Below are 19316 nucleotides of genomic sequence, written 5' to 3' on the forward strand. Positions count from 1 at the left end.
GTCTCTGGTCAAGTAGGACAATGGACTCGTTCTTGAGCCTTACTTTGCACTACATTGACGATGATTGGAAGCTGCGCCAGATATACCTTTAGATGGAAAATAAAGCTTATCAGTAAACTATGAGAGCAAAAAAACAATAAATGAAAGAAATAAATCAAATAATGGTAATCAAGTAAATTGAGATAAATCAATTAATCGTGATTTTGATTTTAGGCCAAATCGTCCAGCCCTGTCTTGAGCATAAAATAAAACTATAGGATAGATTGTCCAGTCCATTCTCTACTATTGGATACATTAGATAGATGTAGAATTACATTTGTCACAATTAGGTGAGATATTTTGGAAGATTCTATGTAGTTTTTTCTTTGAGCAATATAATCTGAGAATTACTTTAAATTGAATAATCAGTGTCAGAATTGATAGAGTGTTTATTAATGTCTTTTAAACTTGACTGCCACATTTCTTCTGAAACTTCCACCGTCGAAAGGTACACTTTTGTACTTAAAGGGACATGACAGCACCTCAAGGATAAATATTGGTATTTACATTCAAATCAGGTGAATGGTGTAGGAATAACAACAGTTTGCATATGTGCCTCCCACTAGTTAAGGGACCAAAAGTAATGGGACAATTGTTTTTTTTTTTTGCACTTTCATGGCCAGGTGTGTGTTATTCCCTCATTATCCCAATTACAATGAGCAGATAAAAATCCAGAGCTCATTTCAAGTGTGCTATTTGCATTTGGAATCTGTTACTGTTAACTCTTAAGATGAGATCCAAAGAGCCGTCACTATCAGTCAAGCAAGCCATCTAGTTGAAAAAATAAAACAAACCCACCAGAGAGAGCAAAAACATTAAAAGTGGCCAAAACAACTGTTTAAAACATTTAAAAAGAAAAAACGCACCAGTGAGCTCAGCTCAAAAAACTGATTCATTTTATCTTTGCCATGATGAGAGTAAATCATATTTTACTATGTTTTTCAATACACTTATATACAGCTTAAAGTGACAATTAAAGGCCAAACTAGGTTAATTAGGTTAACTAGGCAGGTTAGGGTAATTAGGCAAGTTATTGTATAAGGATGGTTTGTTCTGTAGACTATTGAAAAAAGATTACTTAAAGGGGTGAATAATTTTGTCCTTAAAATGTTTTTTTTAATTTTTTTTGTAAAAACTGCTGTTATATAGCTGAAAAAAATCAAATAAGACTTTCTCCAGAAGAAAAAATATTATCAGACATACCGTGAACATGGGAAATATAAAAAAACAAAAACAAAGGGGGGCTTATAATTTTGACTTCAACTGTATATATATAAGCATTCACCCTTGGAAATTTGAATGCATTTTTTCCAAATGTCTTACAAAATAAACACTTCTGCAGTTGAATGATATATATATATACGGCTGGAAGGGCATCTGCTGCGTAAAAACGTGCTGGATAAGTTGGCGGTTCATTCCACTGTGGCAACCTCAGAGTAATAAAGAGACTAAGGGCTCTATTTTGACGATCCATGCGCAGAGTGCAGGGCGCAAGCGCTTTCAGGGTGTGTCAGAATCCAGTTTTACTAATATAAGGACGGAAAAATCTGCTTTGCGCTGTGGCGCATGGTCTAAAAGGGTTGAGTTTATTTTCTTAATGAGTTATAGGTGTGTTTTGAAAATAAACCAATCAGTCTCATCTCCCATTCCCTTTAAAAGCCAGTTGCGTCGCGCCATAGTGCATCTGCTATTTACATGATGTAAAGTAAGTGTAGGTGTAAAAACTAAGCATTTCAGTATCTGTGTCCTCCTCCAGACGACATCACGCACACACACACATAACCCTCCTCCGGATGACAACGCACGTGCGCGCACATGCGCACACGCACACGCACACGCACACGCACACACACACACACACACACACACACACACACACACACACACACACACACACACATTATACTCCTCCACGGGAACTTAAACAAAGCAGCACGCGTCGTGTTTTTAACGTGGCTTTGCACGCAATATGAGAATATAGCGAGTTACCCTGATACAGTACACGCGGTTACAAGTAACAAATCACAACTAAATACATTTGCAAGCAAGAGTAAACGAGGCAACAACTTTAATCGCACGTACTAACACTTGAGAAATGGAGGAAGAAACCAATCCATTTCCTGACATGAGTCTTTACTGATCCTTCCTTTAACAAACGAAGTATTCTTTGTAGCATGTAGTTTCCAGAAGTTTCCAGTAGTTTCCAACTGCTTAAAGCTGGGCTTATGCTGAGGTTTCATCTTTGGGTAGAGACTCAATAATATCCATCTGTAGTGTGACTTCAATCGACCGGCATGTTTGTGTGTGTGTGTGTTTGTGTGTGTGTGGGTGGGTTTCTGTGTTAGAGGGCGGGGCCGCAGGTTTGAAATCTCCCGGGTTTGCGCGTGCACGTGAATAACTTGGTTTCGTTCGTACGTCATGGCGAAACACCTAATGACTCGTTATCAAGGCAACTCGTTTGAAGCACTATGAGTCGACTCTTTTATAGATGAATCAAACACTGTACACTTACAGATTTAAGCCTTAGCTGGATATTTCACTTCACTTAGAGCTGTGTTACACACTACATGGAGGGTCATTTTCAAAAACCCATAATATGGGCTCTTTAAACAGAGTGGCGCAACACCTCAAAACGACTCTTGCACCGAGCTGAAAGTAGCAAATAACAATTGCGTCACGCCTTGCGCCACATTGCGCCGGGTGTATGATAGGGCCCTAAGCCGAAAAGAAAATGAATGAATAAATCCCATCTGAGAAGAGAGTAAGAATGATGGAGAGGTGAATGCTTTTAAAAGAGATCATCATTTCTAGTTTGACGTAACCTTTTTATGTTTGTTTTATTGCTGAGCTACAAAAAAGGCATGTTTTAATTAAATGTTATAAATGAATCTGATTTTTTCAAATGTAAATAATGTCACTAGACAGAGAGGACTACGAAGGACACATCGGTGAGCAAATCAAGCCAAAAGCCAGCGTAACTCTATTTAAGTATAAACGAGATAAAAAACCTGTATTAGTTCATATAAAGCAATGTTTTATAATTATTTCTAAATATGATTAAATTAGTTAAAAATTATCCATGGCAACTATATTTACCTTCAGCGCACTAACCTCAGTCAAGTTTGGTTTTTGGCCCTTCATAAGTAAAAAAGTTTGGGCACCTCTGATCTAGACTAACACAAGATCAAACGCACAAAGACAGACACATAAAAGTGATGAGGCATGAATGCTGTACAAGTAGCTGCTGGCTGATCCAGAAGCAGCCAGTGTTTCTTCTTCTTCTCTTTCAGTGACTCATACTGAAAACTGAAACCCTCGAACAGGCTAAGCTCCACTGCTCCACGTCCTGCTGGATATGGACATTTCCAGTGAGATGAGAAGGTTTCCTCACAGCTACAAGCTACATGAGGCGTGAAGTTGAACTGAGACAGGAAACCAGCGTTTAATGTACTAATAGAGTCTGTCATCCACACCCGGCTGGATGAAATATCACTCGCACTGATATTAAAGGACTAGTTCACTTGTAACATCAAAAATTCCTGATGATTTACGCACCCTCCTGCAATAAGAAAACCTCATTTCTTTAAAGGTTTATAAAGAAAATATGCACAATATGACTTTTTGAACCTCGGCTCAGTTGGCGTTTCTGTGAGGAGTTTGCATGTTCTCCCTGCCTTCACGTGGTTTTCCTCCGGGTGTTCCGGTTTCCCCCACAGTCCAAAGACATGCGGTACAGGTGAATTGGGTAAGCTAAATTGTCCGTAGTGTATGAGTGTGTGTGTGAATGTGTGTGTGGATGTTTCCCAGAGATGGGTTGCGGCTGGAAGGGCATCCGCTGCGTAAAAACTTGCTGGATAAGTTGGCGGTTCATTCCGCTGTGGTGACCCCGGATTATTAAAGGGACTAAGCCAACAAGAAAATGAATGAATGAATGAATGAATAATAAACGGGTGCTTATTGGCTTGAACTTTAAAAAATAAATAAATAAAAAATTATTAAAATAAAATAAATTAAAATACAATTTTACTTGTATTTTTTTTTTCGAAACAAGATACACTGCAAGTTTATAGGGCTGAGGTAGGGCTGGATTAGCATAAGGGATAGGTTGGGCTGAAGCCCCAGGGCCCGTGAAAGAAGGGGATCCTTGATTGGCTGAATAAATCATTTGCAATATGACTTGGGAAATGGCTTTCTCTTGTGGATAATGTAAAGTATTCCTTTTCTGTTTGCTGATGTATAAAAGAAAGTAATGCTGGTGCTAAACTGGTGCTTGGAGTGGCTGTAGCCCACTCAGAATATTGAATAGCCCTGTTTTAGTCACCCATTTAGTCATCTGTCCCTTTCCCAGGAGAGTCCTTAATTTGGGCACAATCACAAGAACCGTCCAGTCAAAGGTTGGCTAACCAGGCTCATCATGAAACAAAAAAATGTAATTCAAACAGTTTTCATCATTGATTAACTTGTACATGTAACAGAAGCTGGGATAGGCGAAATCATACTGAATGGACTCTGAATAACTGAATAACTGAAGCACAGTGGTGGTTACAGCTGGACTCCTGGACAGCTCAATCCTTCCATCACGCAAAATAACTGAGACAGTGTCAAATAGCCTACACAACAGTTATCAAAATGTCTATTGTTGCAGAGTATGTATCTTAAGTAAATACACTCGGTTATTCTTTACAGTAAGTCTAATAACTAGTTAGAAAGCAAACCGTTTTTAATGAATGTTAACTTTGGCCCTTTTAAACACAGGACAGTAATAATATGGAACAATTAAATATTGGCGCTGGCTTTCACAGACAATATACCTGATGGTCAAAAAAAAAAAAAAGATTATAATTTTATAATAATAATTATATTTTAATAATAATTTATATTCTTCAAAACAGAGATGGCTGTTAAATGGAATTAATGGTATTTATAGTGGCTTAAATATCGTCTGATTGGTGAATGATGAATTGGATGCGGGACAAGCTGCAAGCAATCATGTGATCCTATCGAAATTAGTTTATGAATAAACTTCACTAATTCCTTCAAGTTGTCCCAACACAAATCGATTGTGTGGAACCCAGCATTTATTTATGGTGTAGCTTTATGAATTAGACAACATTGTGAGGTTACTGAAGAACATGCTCACGCTTTCCCTCTCTCTTTTCTTGAGAATGTGAGTCATTGTTTGGCTGATGGTGGTTACGTGTTTTGCGGGAGATTTACAGTAAACAGGTGACTGAGGTTTGACTGAGAGCCGGAGAAACAGACACACTGAGGCTTCAGGGCTTCTCACAGCCATTACTCACACAAACACACCGAGGACGAGGGAGGAACAGATTTATATGGGAAAATGCTGAAGATGAGGAGCTGATAAATCTAAATGTTCCTTTAAACCTTTATAATGCATTTGGGTCCGTTTTGACCTGAAAAGATTCATGTAATGCTGCATTTTTAGTGAGGAAAGGAAACTGCAAAGACTGGAAGACCCTCAAATTACGCAGATGTTTATTTTCCAGATAGTTTTTACTATTATTTTTAAAGAAAGAGTAAGTAAATACTACTAATATTTCATACTACTCACATACTAATCTATAATTACTGCCAATTTAGTCAAATTTCTGGAGCATTTTGGATATGTATGGAACACCGATATGTATGGAACACCCACTTTATAGGTTATTTTTCAAGTGTTTTTGATGCGTATTTGTGTTATATATATATATATATATATATATATATATATATATATATATATATATATATATATATATATATACACACACACACACACACACACACACACACTACCTGACAAAAGTCTAGTCGTCTATCCCAGTTTTTAACGACATCTAGTTGATCATTTGGAAAAGTGGCAGAAGGTTGATTTTTCAGATGAATCATCTTTTGAACTGCATCCCAATCATCCCAAATACTGCAGAAGACCTATTGGAACCCGCATGGACCCATGATTCTCACACAAATCAGTCTAGTTTGGTTTGAGAAAAATCATGGTTTGGGGTTACATTTAGTATGGGGGTGTGCAAGAGATCTGCACAGTGGATGACATCAAAAGCTCATTACAAACCACAGGAGAGGGCAAATTCTTCAGCAGGATAGCGCTCCTTCTCATACTTCAGCCTCCACATTAAAGTTCCTAAAGGAAAGAAGGTCAAGGTGCTTCAGGATTGGCCAGCCCAGTCACCAGACATAAACATTATTGAGTATGTCTGGGGTAAGATGGGGGAGGTATTGAAGATGAAACCAAAGAATCTTGATGAACTCTGGGAGTCCTGCAAGAACATTTTCTTTGCCATTCCAGATGACTTTATTATTAAGTTATTTGAGTCATTGCAGAGATGTTTGGATGCAGTCCTGCAAGCTCATGGGAGTCACACACAATATAATATAAATATAATACTTTTCATTATTTCTGTTAAGAGACAAGACTTTAGTCTAAGCAAAGTCAGACCTTATACTGTCAATAGTTAAAAATCATGATCATATTTTATTTTGGTAAAATAAGCGTAATCTAGAGGCCTTTGCCTTTCATATAAGCCACTTCTGGTATGATCAACTAGAAGTCATGTTATTATTTTCTGTTCCTAAAACTTGGTTAGTTGATAAGACTTTTGTCAGGTAGTGTATATATTTTGTTTTGGATGTGATTAGTTGTGATTAATCTTTGCCTAGCACTAACATGTATGTGTGTTTAAAATGTATTATGAAACCTATACTATATAATATAATATGCAATAGTAAAATATATAAAATGAAATATATTTTTTAAAATATAATATTTAAGATGTTCTGATATTGTTTTGTTTGGAAATAAACAGGTAACTTATAAACTTATAATCTAATGAGAATTAGCAGCAATGTAACAATGTAAATCAACAAACAGACCATCAAAATGAAGTGTGACCAATAAAAAAAATCATCCAAGGAGATTAGGATCATTTTCAGAGTACGTTCTTGTAAATTTCATATAATTTTCCAATCAAATAAAAACGATATTATATATGAAATATGTTGCATGATCACTTTTGGCATGGTTGAAATTAAATTGAATCAGTAAAATTTAATTATATTTAATTATAGTTTTAGTAAAATAAGTTAAAAAATAATCAAATTTGTAATTACACTGTAAAATATTTGACCCTAAATTTACAATAAATTACTGGCTAATAATTGCATTGCTTTCACAGTAAGGTTCTGTATGTAAATTCACAGTAAATTACTGTGAGGTACTTGATAATAACAATAATTCTGTAAGTACTCTTAAATATAAAAAAAGGTCCCTGTACTAGCATAAGCTTTAATGTGTAATCATTTCTACGTTGAATAAAATATTAATAGTGTTTCAATTCCAATAACTAACGTGAAAAATATATAGCCATTTTTATAGTAATTTGCTGTAATCATGATGCCTGGCTTAATTTCACAATAAAGTTCTGAATACGTAAAATTAAACAGTTAAATACTGTAAAGTGACACTAAAGTAATTTACTGTGAAATATTACAGTAACATGTTGTGAAACTCTGGGAATTTATTACAGTGAAATTAAAGTAATTAAAATAACATATATAAATAACATTATCTAGCAATAAAAATAACATGATCAAATTGGTATTGTAAACACTTTGAAATGTGTTTTCTGATCAGATAAAATAAATAATAAATTCATAAAAATGCCACTAAGTGACAAAAGAAAAATTCACCTGGATTGTGAAGCAGTTTACACGTTTGTAATATGCTATAAGGGTCAAACAGCCTAAAGAAAGTATTCTGAACTAGCTTGAAACACCTACATAACTACAGTATGCAAAGTTCAACAGCTCTGATTTGCCCTGATAGGATAGTTGAAGGACTGTTCAAACTCTAAAACAAACAAAAACATATTATTTGCATTTTGCAGTGCTGGAGAAATGCTCTGTTTGTGTGTCTTGTATTATAACAACTTATTATTCTATATAGAGAAACTAAAGATATTGACAACAGGAATTTTCATTTTAGCACTTGTAAATTCTACACACAATCCAAAATGTACTCTGTTAGCTTTTTATACTAAATATTTGCTATAATACACTAAAACAATGTTCACATGCCCACAGATGAAGCGTCCTTCATTCAGTTAAATGTCAGGAAAACACCCTCGTGAAACAGATACAGTACGTCAACAGAGACATTTGCGGATCTGGAACAGGTGATTTTGTGTGAGTTTCTGTGTGAATCTGAGCGACGGTGAGATTTATAGCTCTCCTCCTGATGACTCTTGTGTGTATGAAGCTGTAAAGTCCTGCTAGACTGGCAGCTCAGAGATTTCACAACACTCTGTCTAACCTCTGTCTGACACAGTCTGTGCTTTCCTGCTATTTGTTATATATGTGCCCCCTTTACCATCATTTTACCTCTTTTATTTATTTATTTATTTGTTTGTTTGTTTGTTTATTTATTTATTTATTTCAGTTTTTGTCTTTGCCAATTCAACAACTTTTTTACCCTTTTTAAAATTTATTTATTTATTTATGTTCATTTGCTTTTATGTATGTGTCCCCTTCAACAACTCATCTTTCTTTTTATTTATTTATTTATTTATTTATTTATTCATTCATTCATTCATTTGCTTTTATGTATGTGTCCCCTTCAACAGCTTTCTTAACTTTCTTTTTCATTCATTCATTCATTCATTCATTCATTCATTCATTCATTTGCTTTTTTGCCTGTATTCCCTTCAAAGACTTTTTTTTATTATACTCTTATTTATTTATTTATTTATTTATTTGTTTGTTTGTTTGTTTATTTATTTTTTTGTCTGTGCCACTTCATCAACTTTTTTACACTTTCATTTATTTATTTATTAATTTTATTGTTTATTCATTTGCTTTTATGTCTGTGTCCACTTCAACAACTTTCTTAACTTTCTTATTTGTTTGTTTGTTTGTTTATTTATTTATTCATCTATTTTTTCATTTAATTTTTTATCTGTGTCCCCTTCAAAAACTTTTTTTCTTGTTTATTTTGTTTTGTTAACTATTTTGTTTAGTTATTTATTTCCTTTATTTGGTAAATAACTAATAACGTGTGTTTCACAGTTACAATGTTGTCATCATCAAAACAATCAAAACAACTAAAACGTTTACACAATTTTTTAGACAAACACAAACACAAAACTAAAATGTTTTATCTTCAGAAAGGGTAAAAAATCTGGAGGTTTGTGAAATAATCCACAACTTTCAATCACAATAAATGATAAATAAAAAAGTTATTCTGACTAAAAAATGTTTTAAATTTCAATATTGATTGATATGAAAAATGTTATCAAGCCTTCATAAAAAATAAAATAGATTTTAACAAATTACCCAAACAGGCAAAAGTATACTGATACAAAAAGCTAGTAAATCCAGAGAAATGTTTAAGTTCAATTTTTCTGTAAGTATGTTATAATTTAATACAAGTACATCACATACATCAGCCCTACACTGTAAAACATTGTTGCTGCCTTACAGATTTAAGTTAAATCAAATTATTTTTTTAAATTATGAAATGATACCTAACATCAATCAATCAATCAAGCTGACTAAACATATTAAGTTGAGCTTTGTAAAATGCAATGAAAACCTAATTTACTTCTTAAAGTATACTACATCTGTCTGGATTACTATTATTTTTTTCCTTTTTCATCTATTGAACTCTTCATATTCTTCTCTTCCTCTCCATTATGAGCAAAGAGTGTCATTAGTGAAATTGTGCTGCATCTCATCCTTCAGTTGAACACACTTTTATCATTGGCCTCGCTGAAGATAAAAGCCGACAGTTTGGCCTCTCCAACAGAAACTGCGAGAAAGGAAGCGAGCCGATACCAGGGCTGTTTTGCATACAAATAGTGTCAGTGCTGTAACAGCAACCATGCCAGGGTGGACTTTCCTCCACAATGCACCTCTATAACCAGGAGGAGGCCACACCTACCCAAAACATCCTGAAACAAGACTGAGAGAGAATAAAAGGAAAAGAAAAACAGTGCCACATCATATAATACAGTCATCTGAGACTGTTGGTTCTCTTTCAACGCCAGGCCTTCCCACAATGCCATGATGGGGCACAGGGCACTGCCAGACAGCTGCTCAGGCCCTTCAACACTCTTTTCACAGGGTTTTCAAAAGATCCCATAGAAGATCCATTCAGAGAACAGGTCTTACACTGATAGTGAATCAGATACACAGAAAAAAGTTGTTCATTGGATTTACAAAATTTGTTAGAGTAAGTGGTTGCAAACTATTTATATGGTCTAGATTTGATTAAATTTAGTAATGTTCATCTTAATTAATTTGTTTAAACTCAGCCCGTATAAATAGTTTTTAACCACTTAGCCAAAACAAATTTAGTAAATCCAATGAATATTTTTTTTTCAGTGTACAAAAATGAACTAATAATCATCACCATACTTCCCAAATAGTATGTTAAAAATATCCACCAATTAACAGCTTCCGCATTTTACGATTTTACAAACATTTCTGTTTATTTACGTTCATGAATTGTATTGTGGGATGTTAATCTTGGCGCTTTCGACTTTTGCAATTATAAAGCGTTAATAATAATAATAATAATAATAATAATAATAATAATAAAACGAAATACGGAAAATTGTAAATTTACGAATATGTATGACCTAAACCCTTTTCTAATCCTAAACTCGACCAATAGTGTTTTCATCAGCCAATATAAAAGAAAACTGCACTGCGAGACTGTGGTTTATCATGATTTCTCATATTTTTACCTCCTTTGAGGAACCATGAAAGAAAAAGTGTAGCTTGAAGCATGTATTTCGAATGAGTCATTGTTTTTTTCCTGCAATGTTCCACCTTTATTTGTTTTCTTAATTTTCAATAGGGATGCATGGTATATTGATGACTATTTCAATATCAGCTGATAAACAATATTTTAAATGTAATCATTATTGGTTTGAAAACAAAATTAGGCCGATTTCTTTGTTGATAAGCTATGTATTATGGTTCAACAACACTCCAAAAATATTTTTTACTGCTTGTTCAAACTTAATAATTTTATGTTCAATCTACTTAAATTTGTGAAAACACTCAAGTTAGCTTAATCAATTTGTGTTGCGACAGCGTGAAAAATTGTGTGAAATCCATCAAACATTGTTTTTATTTTACTAGTGTTTTGATTGTGTTAATGTTCAGCGAGTTGGTTGTTTTATTTAAGCTTTGTTTTTATAGTTGATTAATAAAGTTGAAGCTTGTATGTGTTTGCAATTGTGCTGTAATTTTGAAGAAAAAAAAAAAATATATATATATATATTTATTGGTTATATAAATATATACTGGCTGCTATATCGGCTATTGGCCGATATATTGATAAGTTATTAGTGTCTGTCAAAAATTTCACATTGGTGTGTACCTAATTTTAAAACCCAAAGAAGCATTTTCCACCATAATGAACCTTTGGTGGTCTGTAAAGTTTCCATGTGTGTTCAAGATTTTTTATTGAAACATTTCCACTTGTTGCTTTTGTACTGGCTTTTCTGCTGGAATTAAGAGCTACTGTATATACCTAATATAATATATTTTGGTGCACTTTCTTACAACACGTCCCATAACCGTCACATGCTTGAGCAGCAGGCAGAGAGCAGTGGCCTTTTGTGGCTTTTTGAACTCATTCGACTACATGAGCATCTACAGCATGAAAGCAATCAGATCAAATGTGTTTTTGACTACCTCTGCATCTGCTAGACCAGGCTTACTTTTAATAGCAAAAGGTAAAGCCTTGTTGTAACTGGAACATTCCTACAATCCAGTTGGACAGTGGAAAAAGTGTAGAGGTCAAAACAATGTTTTGGATGACTAACGTACACCAGCAGCACTTCAGTCACTTCACGAGACAAATGGCCATTGTGTTTGGTGAAAACAGTGTGACACAAGTGAAGTTTTCTTTGTACGTTCTATCTACTAAAACCACAACAACATTCCTCACATCTTGCTTCCCCACACTACACAGATGATGCTGAGATTAGGAAAGACAATGTTTTTCTAGCTTAACTGTAACTCATCCCTCTTACTAACAGTAATGCCACCTTAAATCTTCCCACAAATCCATCACAGCTTTCAGCAAACGTGGAATTCACCAGTACAATTAAAACATCTCAAACACTCAAACCTTGTGACTGCTCTTATTCATTTATTCATTCATTCATTCATTCTTTTCGGCTTAGTCCCTTTATTAATCTGGGGTCGCCACAGCCGAATGAACCGCCAACTTATCCAGCATAAGTTTTAAACAGCGATGCTCTTCCAGCTGCAACTCATCACTGGAAAATATCCATACACACTCATTCACACACATACACAATGGACAATTTAGCCTACCCAATTCACCTAAAGCGCATGTCATAGGACTGTGGGGGAACCGGGGCACACGGGGAGAACATGCAAACTCCACACAGAAATGCCAACTGACCAGGCCGAGGCTCAAACCAACAACCTTCTTGCTGTGAGGCTATTATGCTACCCACTGTGCCACCGTGACACCCCTTTTAAGATTATAAGAACATAAATAATTTGTAATTTTAGATGAGTGTTTTAGGATTTTTGCCTTTTATTGCATTTTTGAACCAGCAAAAATGAGGTTGGTGTCGTGATCTCGTTTGTTTTGAGTGTGCATTAGCTTGGGCAACCAGAAATTGTGCAGATTTTGTTTGATTTAAATGTTTAAAAATGAAACTTATGCGACAGTTGTTGTTTAATTGTATTGGGTAATCCAAATATGTAATGTAATTGTAAGCTTGGCAAAGCTTTGGAGAATTCGATGTTTCCCCATTTAGACAGAACACCCGAGCATACTCCTAAGAGGTGTTTTAAAGATGGCCACCAAATGAAATGACTTGTCTTAAAGGCACTTTAGTTCACACCAAACAAGGAATTAAGTATTTGAGGAGTAAATTGCATACAAATCAATGCAAACGTGAGAACAGAGGCAGAGTATCATACTGCTGGCAAACAACATAAAACAGGCAATGCGTTTGCTGCAAATGTGTGGAGTTAGGCCTCATTTGATTAGCATCTTCCACACTGTTGTGAACCCAGCCATGTTGGCCAATCAAAAAGAACAAAACAACAAACACAATGATATCATGAGGAAAAAAAAAACTGTTCTAGTGTCCACACAACCATGTTGTGTTCCAGAGTTTTGGAAAATCTTCACTCTGGCTGGAGTTTTCAGTAAGTTTTGCTTTCAGTCACCTGACACTGTGTGGACAAAGTAAAACCACATAGAAAAAAGTGTGGTTTTTAAAAATACTCGTGTTCATGTGGATAGGGCCTCAGACTGCTCAAAATGGACTATCCATGTTAGCCCTCAATAATATCTAGGTAATGCAGGGGCATTTAAGACTTGCATTTCCACCTCAAGGAATGGCAGTGGGCATTACTTAACCACTCTGGCGCTAAAGAAGTGAGCACAAGCGTCCCCTCATGAAGAGCACCTCACAGTGTAATTAAGCAAGGCCAGGCTGGAGCTGCATTATTAAGAGCCCACGCAGAGCTGTCTCGTCAAGGCCTTTGTTTTCTAGCAGGGCTCTTGAGAAAGACTCAGTATAGAGGAGAGATGAAAGAATAAACTGAGGGTTAAGTTGGATGGCAGCCACTGAGGGTGTAACCTGATAAAAATGTCCCACTCTCCTTTTTTTGTGCCTCAATCTGCCTGTGTCTCTTTCTCTATCCATCCCCTATCGCTCTCACTTCAAGACTGAAAGACGTTCTCAGGATCTTTGTTGCCTCTCAACCCCAAAACTCTCTCTCGCTCTCTCTCTCAGCCCGAGCAGTCTGGCCGTGCGCCAGGGAAGCATGGGACTTGCCGAATTTCTTGTTGCTCAAAGCTTTAATCTTGCTTCTAAAAGAGAGAGTGAGGGAAAGAGAGAGGAGGGGGATCCTCATTTTCTGTTCTGGGCAGCTTCTCTCTCTTTCTCTCTCTCTCTCTCCCGGAGTGGTCCTACTTCACTTGTGGACCAAAAGCATCCTTAATATTGCCCTTCAGACAGTCATGTTGCTAGGAAGATTCCCTAAATGTACACCAAACCCACATGAGACTGTATATGAGTGGGTGTGTTTGGAAGCCTCTTGTTCAGTTAATGATGGAAAAAGCTTTATAATAGCCATAGAGGCCGTTAACATGATGTTTTCAGCCCAAAACAGGAAACTTTTTATATGTTTTTATAGGCCTATTTGTTTGTACAAGAACGTCATTTTTCGGACTGAAAAAGAATACATTTTTTGATGTTTTTGAGTCACAGGTTTTTGAAAAAGCTGCTGTTGGTTGTGTCCATTTAAATATCTGAAAACTACAATATGTGCATGTTTAGGAGATGTTGATGAAAGACCAGCACTGTCAAAAAATCCTGGGTTCCACCTGATTCCTTCATGTTGTTCCAACACGAATCGATTATGTTGACTTAATAGTTTGTTAAGTTGACTAAGTTGATTAAGTTGACAAATGAGAGTTTGGTTGCAGAGTGTAGTTGCCAACCTGCTAATATGTTTCTAGTATGCTAGTTAGAGCTTAAGGTAGCTGGTTCAGGTGTGTCTAACTGGGGTTAGAGCTATACTCTGCAGGACACCAGTCCACCAGGATTGGGTTTGGGCACCCTCTGACCTAAAGCCAAGTGACAAAAATGTGGCACCCCTCTGCTTCACATTTACAAACAACTGCTTTCTGAGGTTACACAGTGAATAGTAAGCATTGGCAAATACATTGCAAGTATTCAAACCATCCTCATGCATCATGCTGTGGGGATGTTTTTCAGCAGCAAGAACTGGAAGACTAGTCAGGATATAGGGAAAGAGGAAAGCAGCAATGTACAGAGACATCCTGAATGAAAACCTGCTTCAGAGTGCTCTTGACCAAAATATCATTGGAGTGGCTTCACAACAACTCGGTGAATGTCTTTGAGTTGCCCAGCCAGAGAACTAAATTCTATCGAACATCTCTGGAGAGATCTGAAAATGGCTGTACACAGTCTCATCCTGATAAATCCCATCCATCCTGATAAAGCTTGAGAGGTACTGCAAAGAGGAATGGGCAAAAATTCCCAAAGACAGCTGTGGCAAGCTTGTGGCATCATATTCAAAAAGACTTGAGGTTGTAATTGCTGTCAAAGGTGCATCAACAAAGTATTGAGCAAAGACTGTGAATACTTATGTCCATTTGATTTTTCAGGTTTTTTATTTTTAATAAATTTGCAACAATTTCAAAAACTCTTTTTTCACTTCGTCATTATGGGTTATTGTGTGTAGAATTTTGAGGAAATAAATGAATTTAATACATTTTTGAATAAGGCTGTAACATAAAAAATGTGGAAAAAATGAAGCGCTATGAATACTCTCAGTATGCACTGTGTGCACATTCAATCGGTACCCCACGGGAACATCCAATACATAATTTATGGCTAATGTTTGATAAAATATTACTTGTTAAATTACAAATGTCCAAAGTATTGGCCTATATTTTACATATAATAATATGCAGAAAACTTTGAGGGGAGGACATTTTATGATTGATTTATTATAAGGGACCACCAAGCACCCAAAAATTTGGATGAAATAATTTTTTTTCCCCTAAAACAAAAATGAATACCATAAAAGGTTAATTTCTCACAAACAACCTTAAGAATTGTGTTGAAGTATGCGGTAGTGCTCAAGTGTTTCCTTATGCTTAATCAGAAAAATGCAACCCAGTCTCATTCTGATTATGTTCCTCTATATACATTTTTAGAGATGGAACCACAATTTTTGCAGTTTTTGTTTTTGCAAATCCACCAGAGGCTGTTGGAAAAGACCATTCACACATCCATTCCAAAGTTCCAAAATCAATTCTGACATCATAAACAGACATTACCTATAAACAGCAGTGCTTGTATTTGTAAACATAGAAGTAGTCCAGCACTCGTGTTTTGTGTAGAAGGAGTCTGCCAATTTCACTTTTATTTAAAGATTTATCCTTTGTGCAGCTGCTTTGTGCGACATCACAGTTAAACAGAGCATCTACCGCGCAAGAATGACAGATAAATGATCTACTTTCACTTTTGCTCTTGGATAGGGAAACCTTTACACACAGACATCAATTAGCCTATAAATAATTAATTTCGTTTGTTAAGCGCAAATATTTGTTTCAAAACTATCTCTAAATTCAGTTCTAATTTCCAGCAAACGAATAAATGAACAATAATAATGAAGTGTGTTCAAAGACCTGAGTTATATCGTAAAATACATGCTGTGCCCCATATGGTCTAAAACCTGCAGGTGGAATCTAAGCTTGTTTTTAATAAAACAAATATAAATATGGATATAATAAATAATACTGCTAATAATAATAACATTATACAAAAGCAAATTGTTATGAATGAACTGAAATGTCCCCCGAGATGAAGAAGGCATAAAAGCAGTGGTTTTTCGTATTTATGTAGGCTAGAAAATAATAAGTTTTGTAATATTTTAATCCTTTATATTTATATCCTATATATATATTCTTATTATATCCTATATATATCCTTAATATTTAAATTTTTTTATATGTAAAGATGTTTGGGTATTGCTCTACATCTTGTGTGTATTAAGCAGTGTATAAGCGAGGCGCAACTCTGCGCTGGACTTTAGACCAGGTTTGTTTTGGTCTATTGAAAAATCTATTACAGTTTCTCAAAATAGCAACGCGCCAGCAATGCGCCTCAGAACATCTTCCTTTTTAGACCAAAACGCCTATGGGTGCACATATGAACGCAAATGCATTTGCCATTTAAACAGCGTGGCGCAACACCTCAAAACCACTCTTGCGCCAAGCTGAAACTAGCCAAAAACTATTGCGTCGCGCCATGCGCCACATTGCACCGGGTGTATGATAGGGCCCTAGTTGTGCATAAAGCCCATTCAATTGGTAAGCCCGCTTATGAATTAAAAGGCAGCCATTTCCTCACCTTGACAATTCCTGTCAAAATCCCTTAAGATGGCTTATGCGTTTCCCTGAATTATTGAGCAAATTGCTTATTCCATCATAAAACTCACCCTCATCCTCTCCTTCGTCATTGTTCTGTCTCCTCTTCTTCCTGGACTTTGAGTTCTTCTTGTTTTTGATGTCTTGCTGCTCCATGATGTTCTGGAGTACTGTCAGATACAATAAAAGTTTTATTTTACACACTCATATGCTCCAACACTCCGTCTGAACAATGCATGACATTATTGTTCCATGGCCTATGACGTTTAACCCGCAGTAACCCTTGCGTTTTATTTTTCTCTCTTCCACAGCGTTACATCCTGTTTGGTTAGGCATGTCGCCATAATCATTTTAGCAGTGTAACCAATATTAGCCTGCTCTGTTTGTATGTATATGAGTGTTTCAGGCTTTGAATCCATACGGGATAGCCTAAAACATAAACACTCCCCTGTGTGTGTCCTTTAACTGTCCTACAAACAAAAACACCAGACCCTCCAAGACACACACTGGCCCCAAAAGGTATTTAGACACTTAGGACACACTTTCAAATGCATGAATGTCATTAGATTAGATAAACTATGTATCTTAAATCATTGATCTCATATAAATATTTTAAAGACCTACTTTTCTTGTCATTGCTGGGCTCGAGGTGTCGTTGGATGTAGCCTTCCAAATAGTGCCTAAATTTGGGTGAAGGTGAGAAGAAAGCTAGGCTGATGGCCATCAACTCCCAACCGGACTCCAAGCTTCTCAAACACAAGTTATCGGTGGTCTGTCGCACCAACTGAACGTAGAGTTCATCCCTCAAACCTTGCATCCCCCAGCACTTTGTCACCACCTGAAGGGCCGCATGGTGTTTGTCCAACCTAACTGGCCTGTCGCCCATGTAGGCCTGGACCAGTTTGAACATCTCGCAGGCTTCTTTCTTGATAGCCCGATCATTAGTGATCAGCATGGGTTTCTTAATGGAGCCACGGTTCCATGACAGCATGTTAGCGATGGAGACGCGTCTACGAAAAAGGCCTTGTGTGTGCTGGTTAAGGTTCTTGCTTGCCCAGTCTTCCATGTTGGTATCTGGTGTAGGCTTGCAGAGGGTGGAGTACGGGTACTGGTAACCCGTGCTGGTGTTGGATGGAGGGGGGCTGTTGTTGTTGTTTTTACGAGTGATGTGGGCATTCCCTCGCCCCGCTCGCTCATGGTCACAGTCCCGGGTTGTTGAGTCCTGCTGAATTTTGGATTCCAGTGTTCCTGTCTGAAGACCAAAGGAGAGATAGAGAAACAGAAAGATCAGTCAGTAAGGATGCAGCTGTTTATTTGCATCATCACGACTGCCGCAAGAACTTGAATCTGAGTGTGTGTTGCGTAGGCTGCAGCCGATTGGCTCACTCACTCTCCCTGCAGAAACCTGGAGACGTTAGCATGGATTATGCTCGCTCCCTAAATAGGTGACCCAATATGGAAATCACATCCCAACATCAAACATTACTGCCTCCTCTCTCTTCTCTCTCTTTCTTTCTCCCTCTCTCCTCATTAATGCACCCAAAACCCCAGTCTGACGACTTCTACACTGAAGAAAAGGAATTTAATGAAACATCCGCTTCATATATAGATTAAAAGCACTTTTAAAAATATGTTTAAAGTCACTGTAAAATGGAGTAGTGATAGCTCTTTTCCTCCATATTGTAACACATCTTGACATAAAGACAAAGACTGTGGAGCTTTTACATCATATAAGCAGACTAATATGTCTGAAATAATTGATCACATGCAATAAAAGAATTAGTAAACAATGCACACATTAGGTGGTTGCTACACTTGAGGTCCCAGCTAGCAAAATTCGTGTGGCTCAAATCCGGCCCACACCAGACACTTACATCGGGCCCGCATAACGCATGGATTGATGGCACTTGGGCGGTCTGTTCCTGTTTGCCAGATCTGGGCCAAAATTAAACCATAGCAAAATCACATATCAGCCAGAATTCAACCAAATGAACCAGAACTGATCCTATTCTGGGCCACAGTTTGCTTTTATTCTGGCCCAGGACTGTAAAAACAAAGTATGTGGCTGACAAGTGTTATTCTGTAAATTTACGACAAAATGTTTTACAGTGTATTTTACTACCCATATCTGCCATGTCAAAGAGCTATGGTTTAACCCCTATAATTAACACCCATTTTATGACCCCTTACTGTTCCAAATATTCACCAAAATTGGCCCACATATGTCTTAAGATAACTGGGCCACATTTGCACCTACACATGTGAGCCACTTTGGGTTTAAACCCAG

General features: G+C 36.5%; 1 protein-coding gene and 1 long non-coding RNA gene across 6 annotated transcripts in view; both read right to left on the reverse strand.

Annotated features, from left to right (window-relative positions):
- The window catches only part of arhgap46b (Rho GTPase activating protein 46b), a 158746-nt gene that overhangs the window by 18782 nt on the left and 120648 nt on the right, over window positions 1-19316 (reverse strand). For all 5 annotated transcript variants that reach the window (XM_087306683.1, XM_087306685.1, XM_087306684.2 and 2 more), the window contains 2 exons: window positions 17654-18281; window positions 17101-17199 (listed from right to left, as the gene is read on the reverse strand). In XM_087306683.1, coding sequence (XP_087162809.1) covers window positions 17101-17199; window positions 17654-18281 — 727 coding nt within the window. The remainder of the gene's footprint in view (window positions 1-17100; window positions 17200-17653; window positions 18282-19316) is intronic.
- On the reverse strand, window positions 1905-4859 carry LOC147838178 (uncharacterized). Its single transcript, XR_015523358.1, has 2 exons — window positions 3944-4859; window positions 1905-3885 (listed from the first exon to the last, which is right to left on the reverse strand). It is a non-coding gene; the product is annotated as an uncharacterized LOC147838178 (long non-coding RNA).

Source organism: Danio rerio, chromosome 23, assembly GCF_052040795.2.
Source record: "Danio rerio strain M-AB ecotype USA chromosome 23, GRCz13ab, whole genome shotgun sequence".
NCBI lineage: Eukaryota > Metazoa > Chordata > Actinopteri > Cypriniformes > Danionidae > Danio > Danio rerio.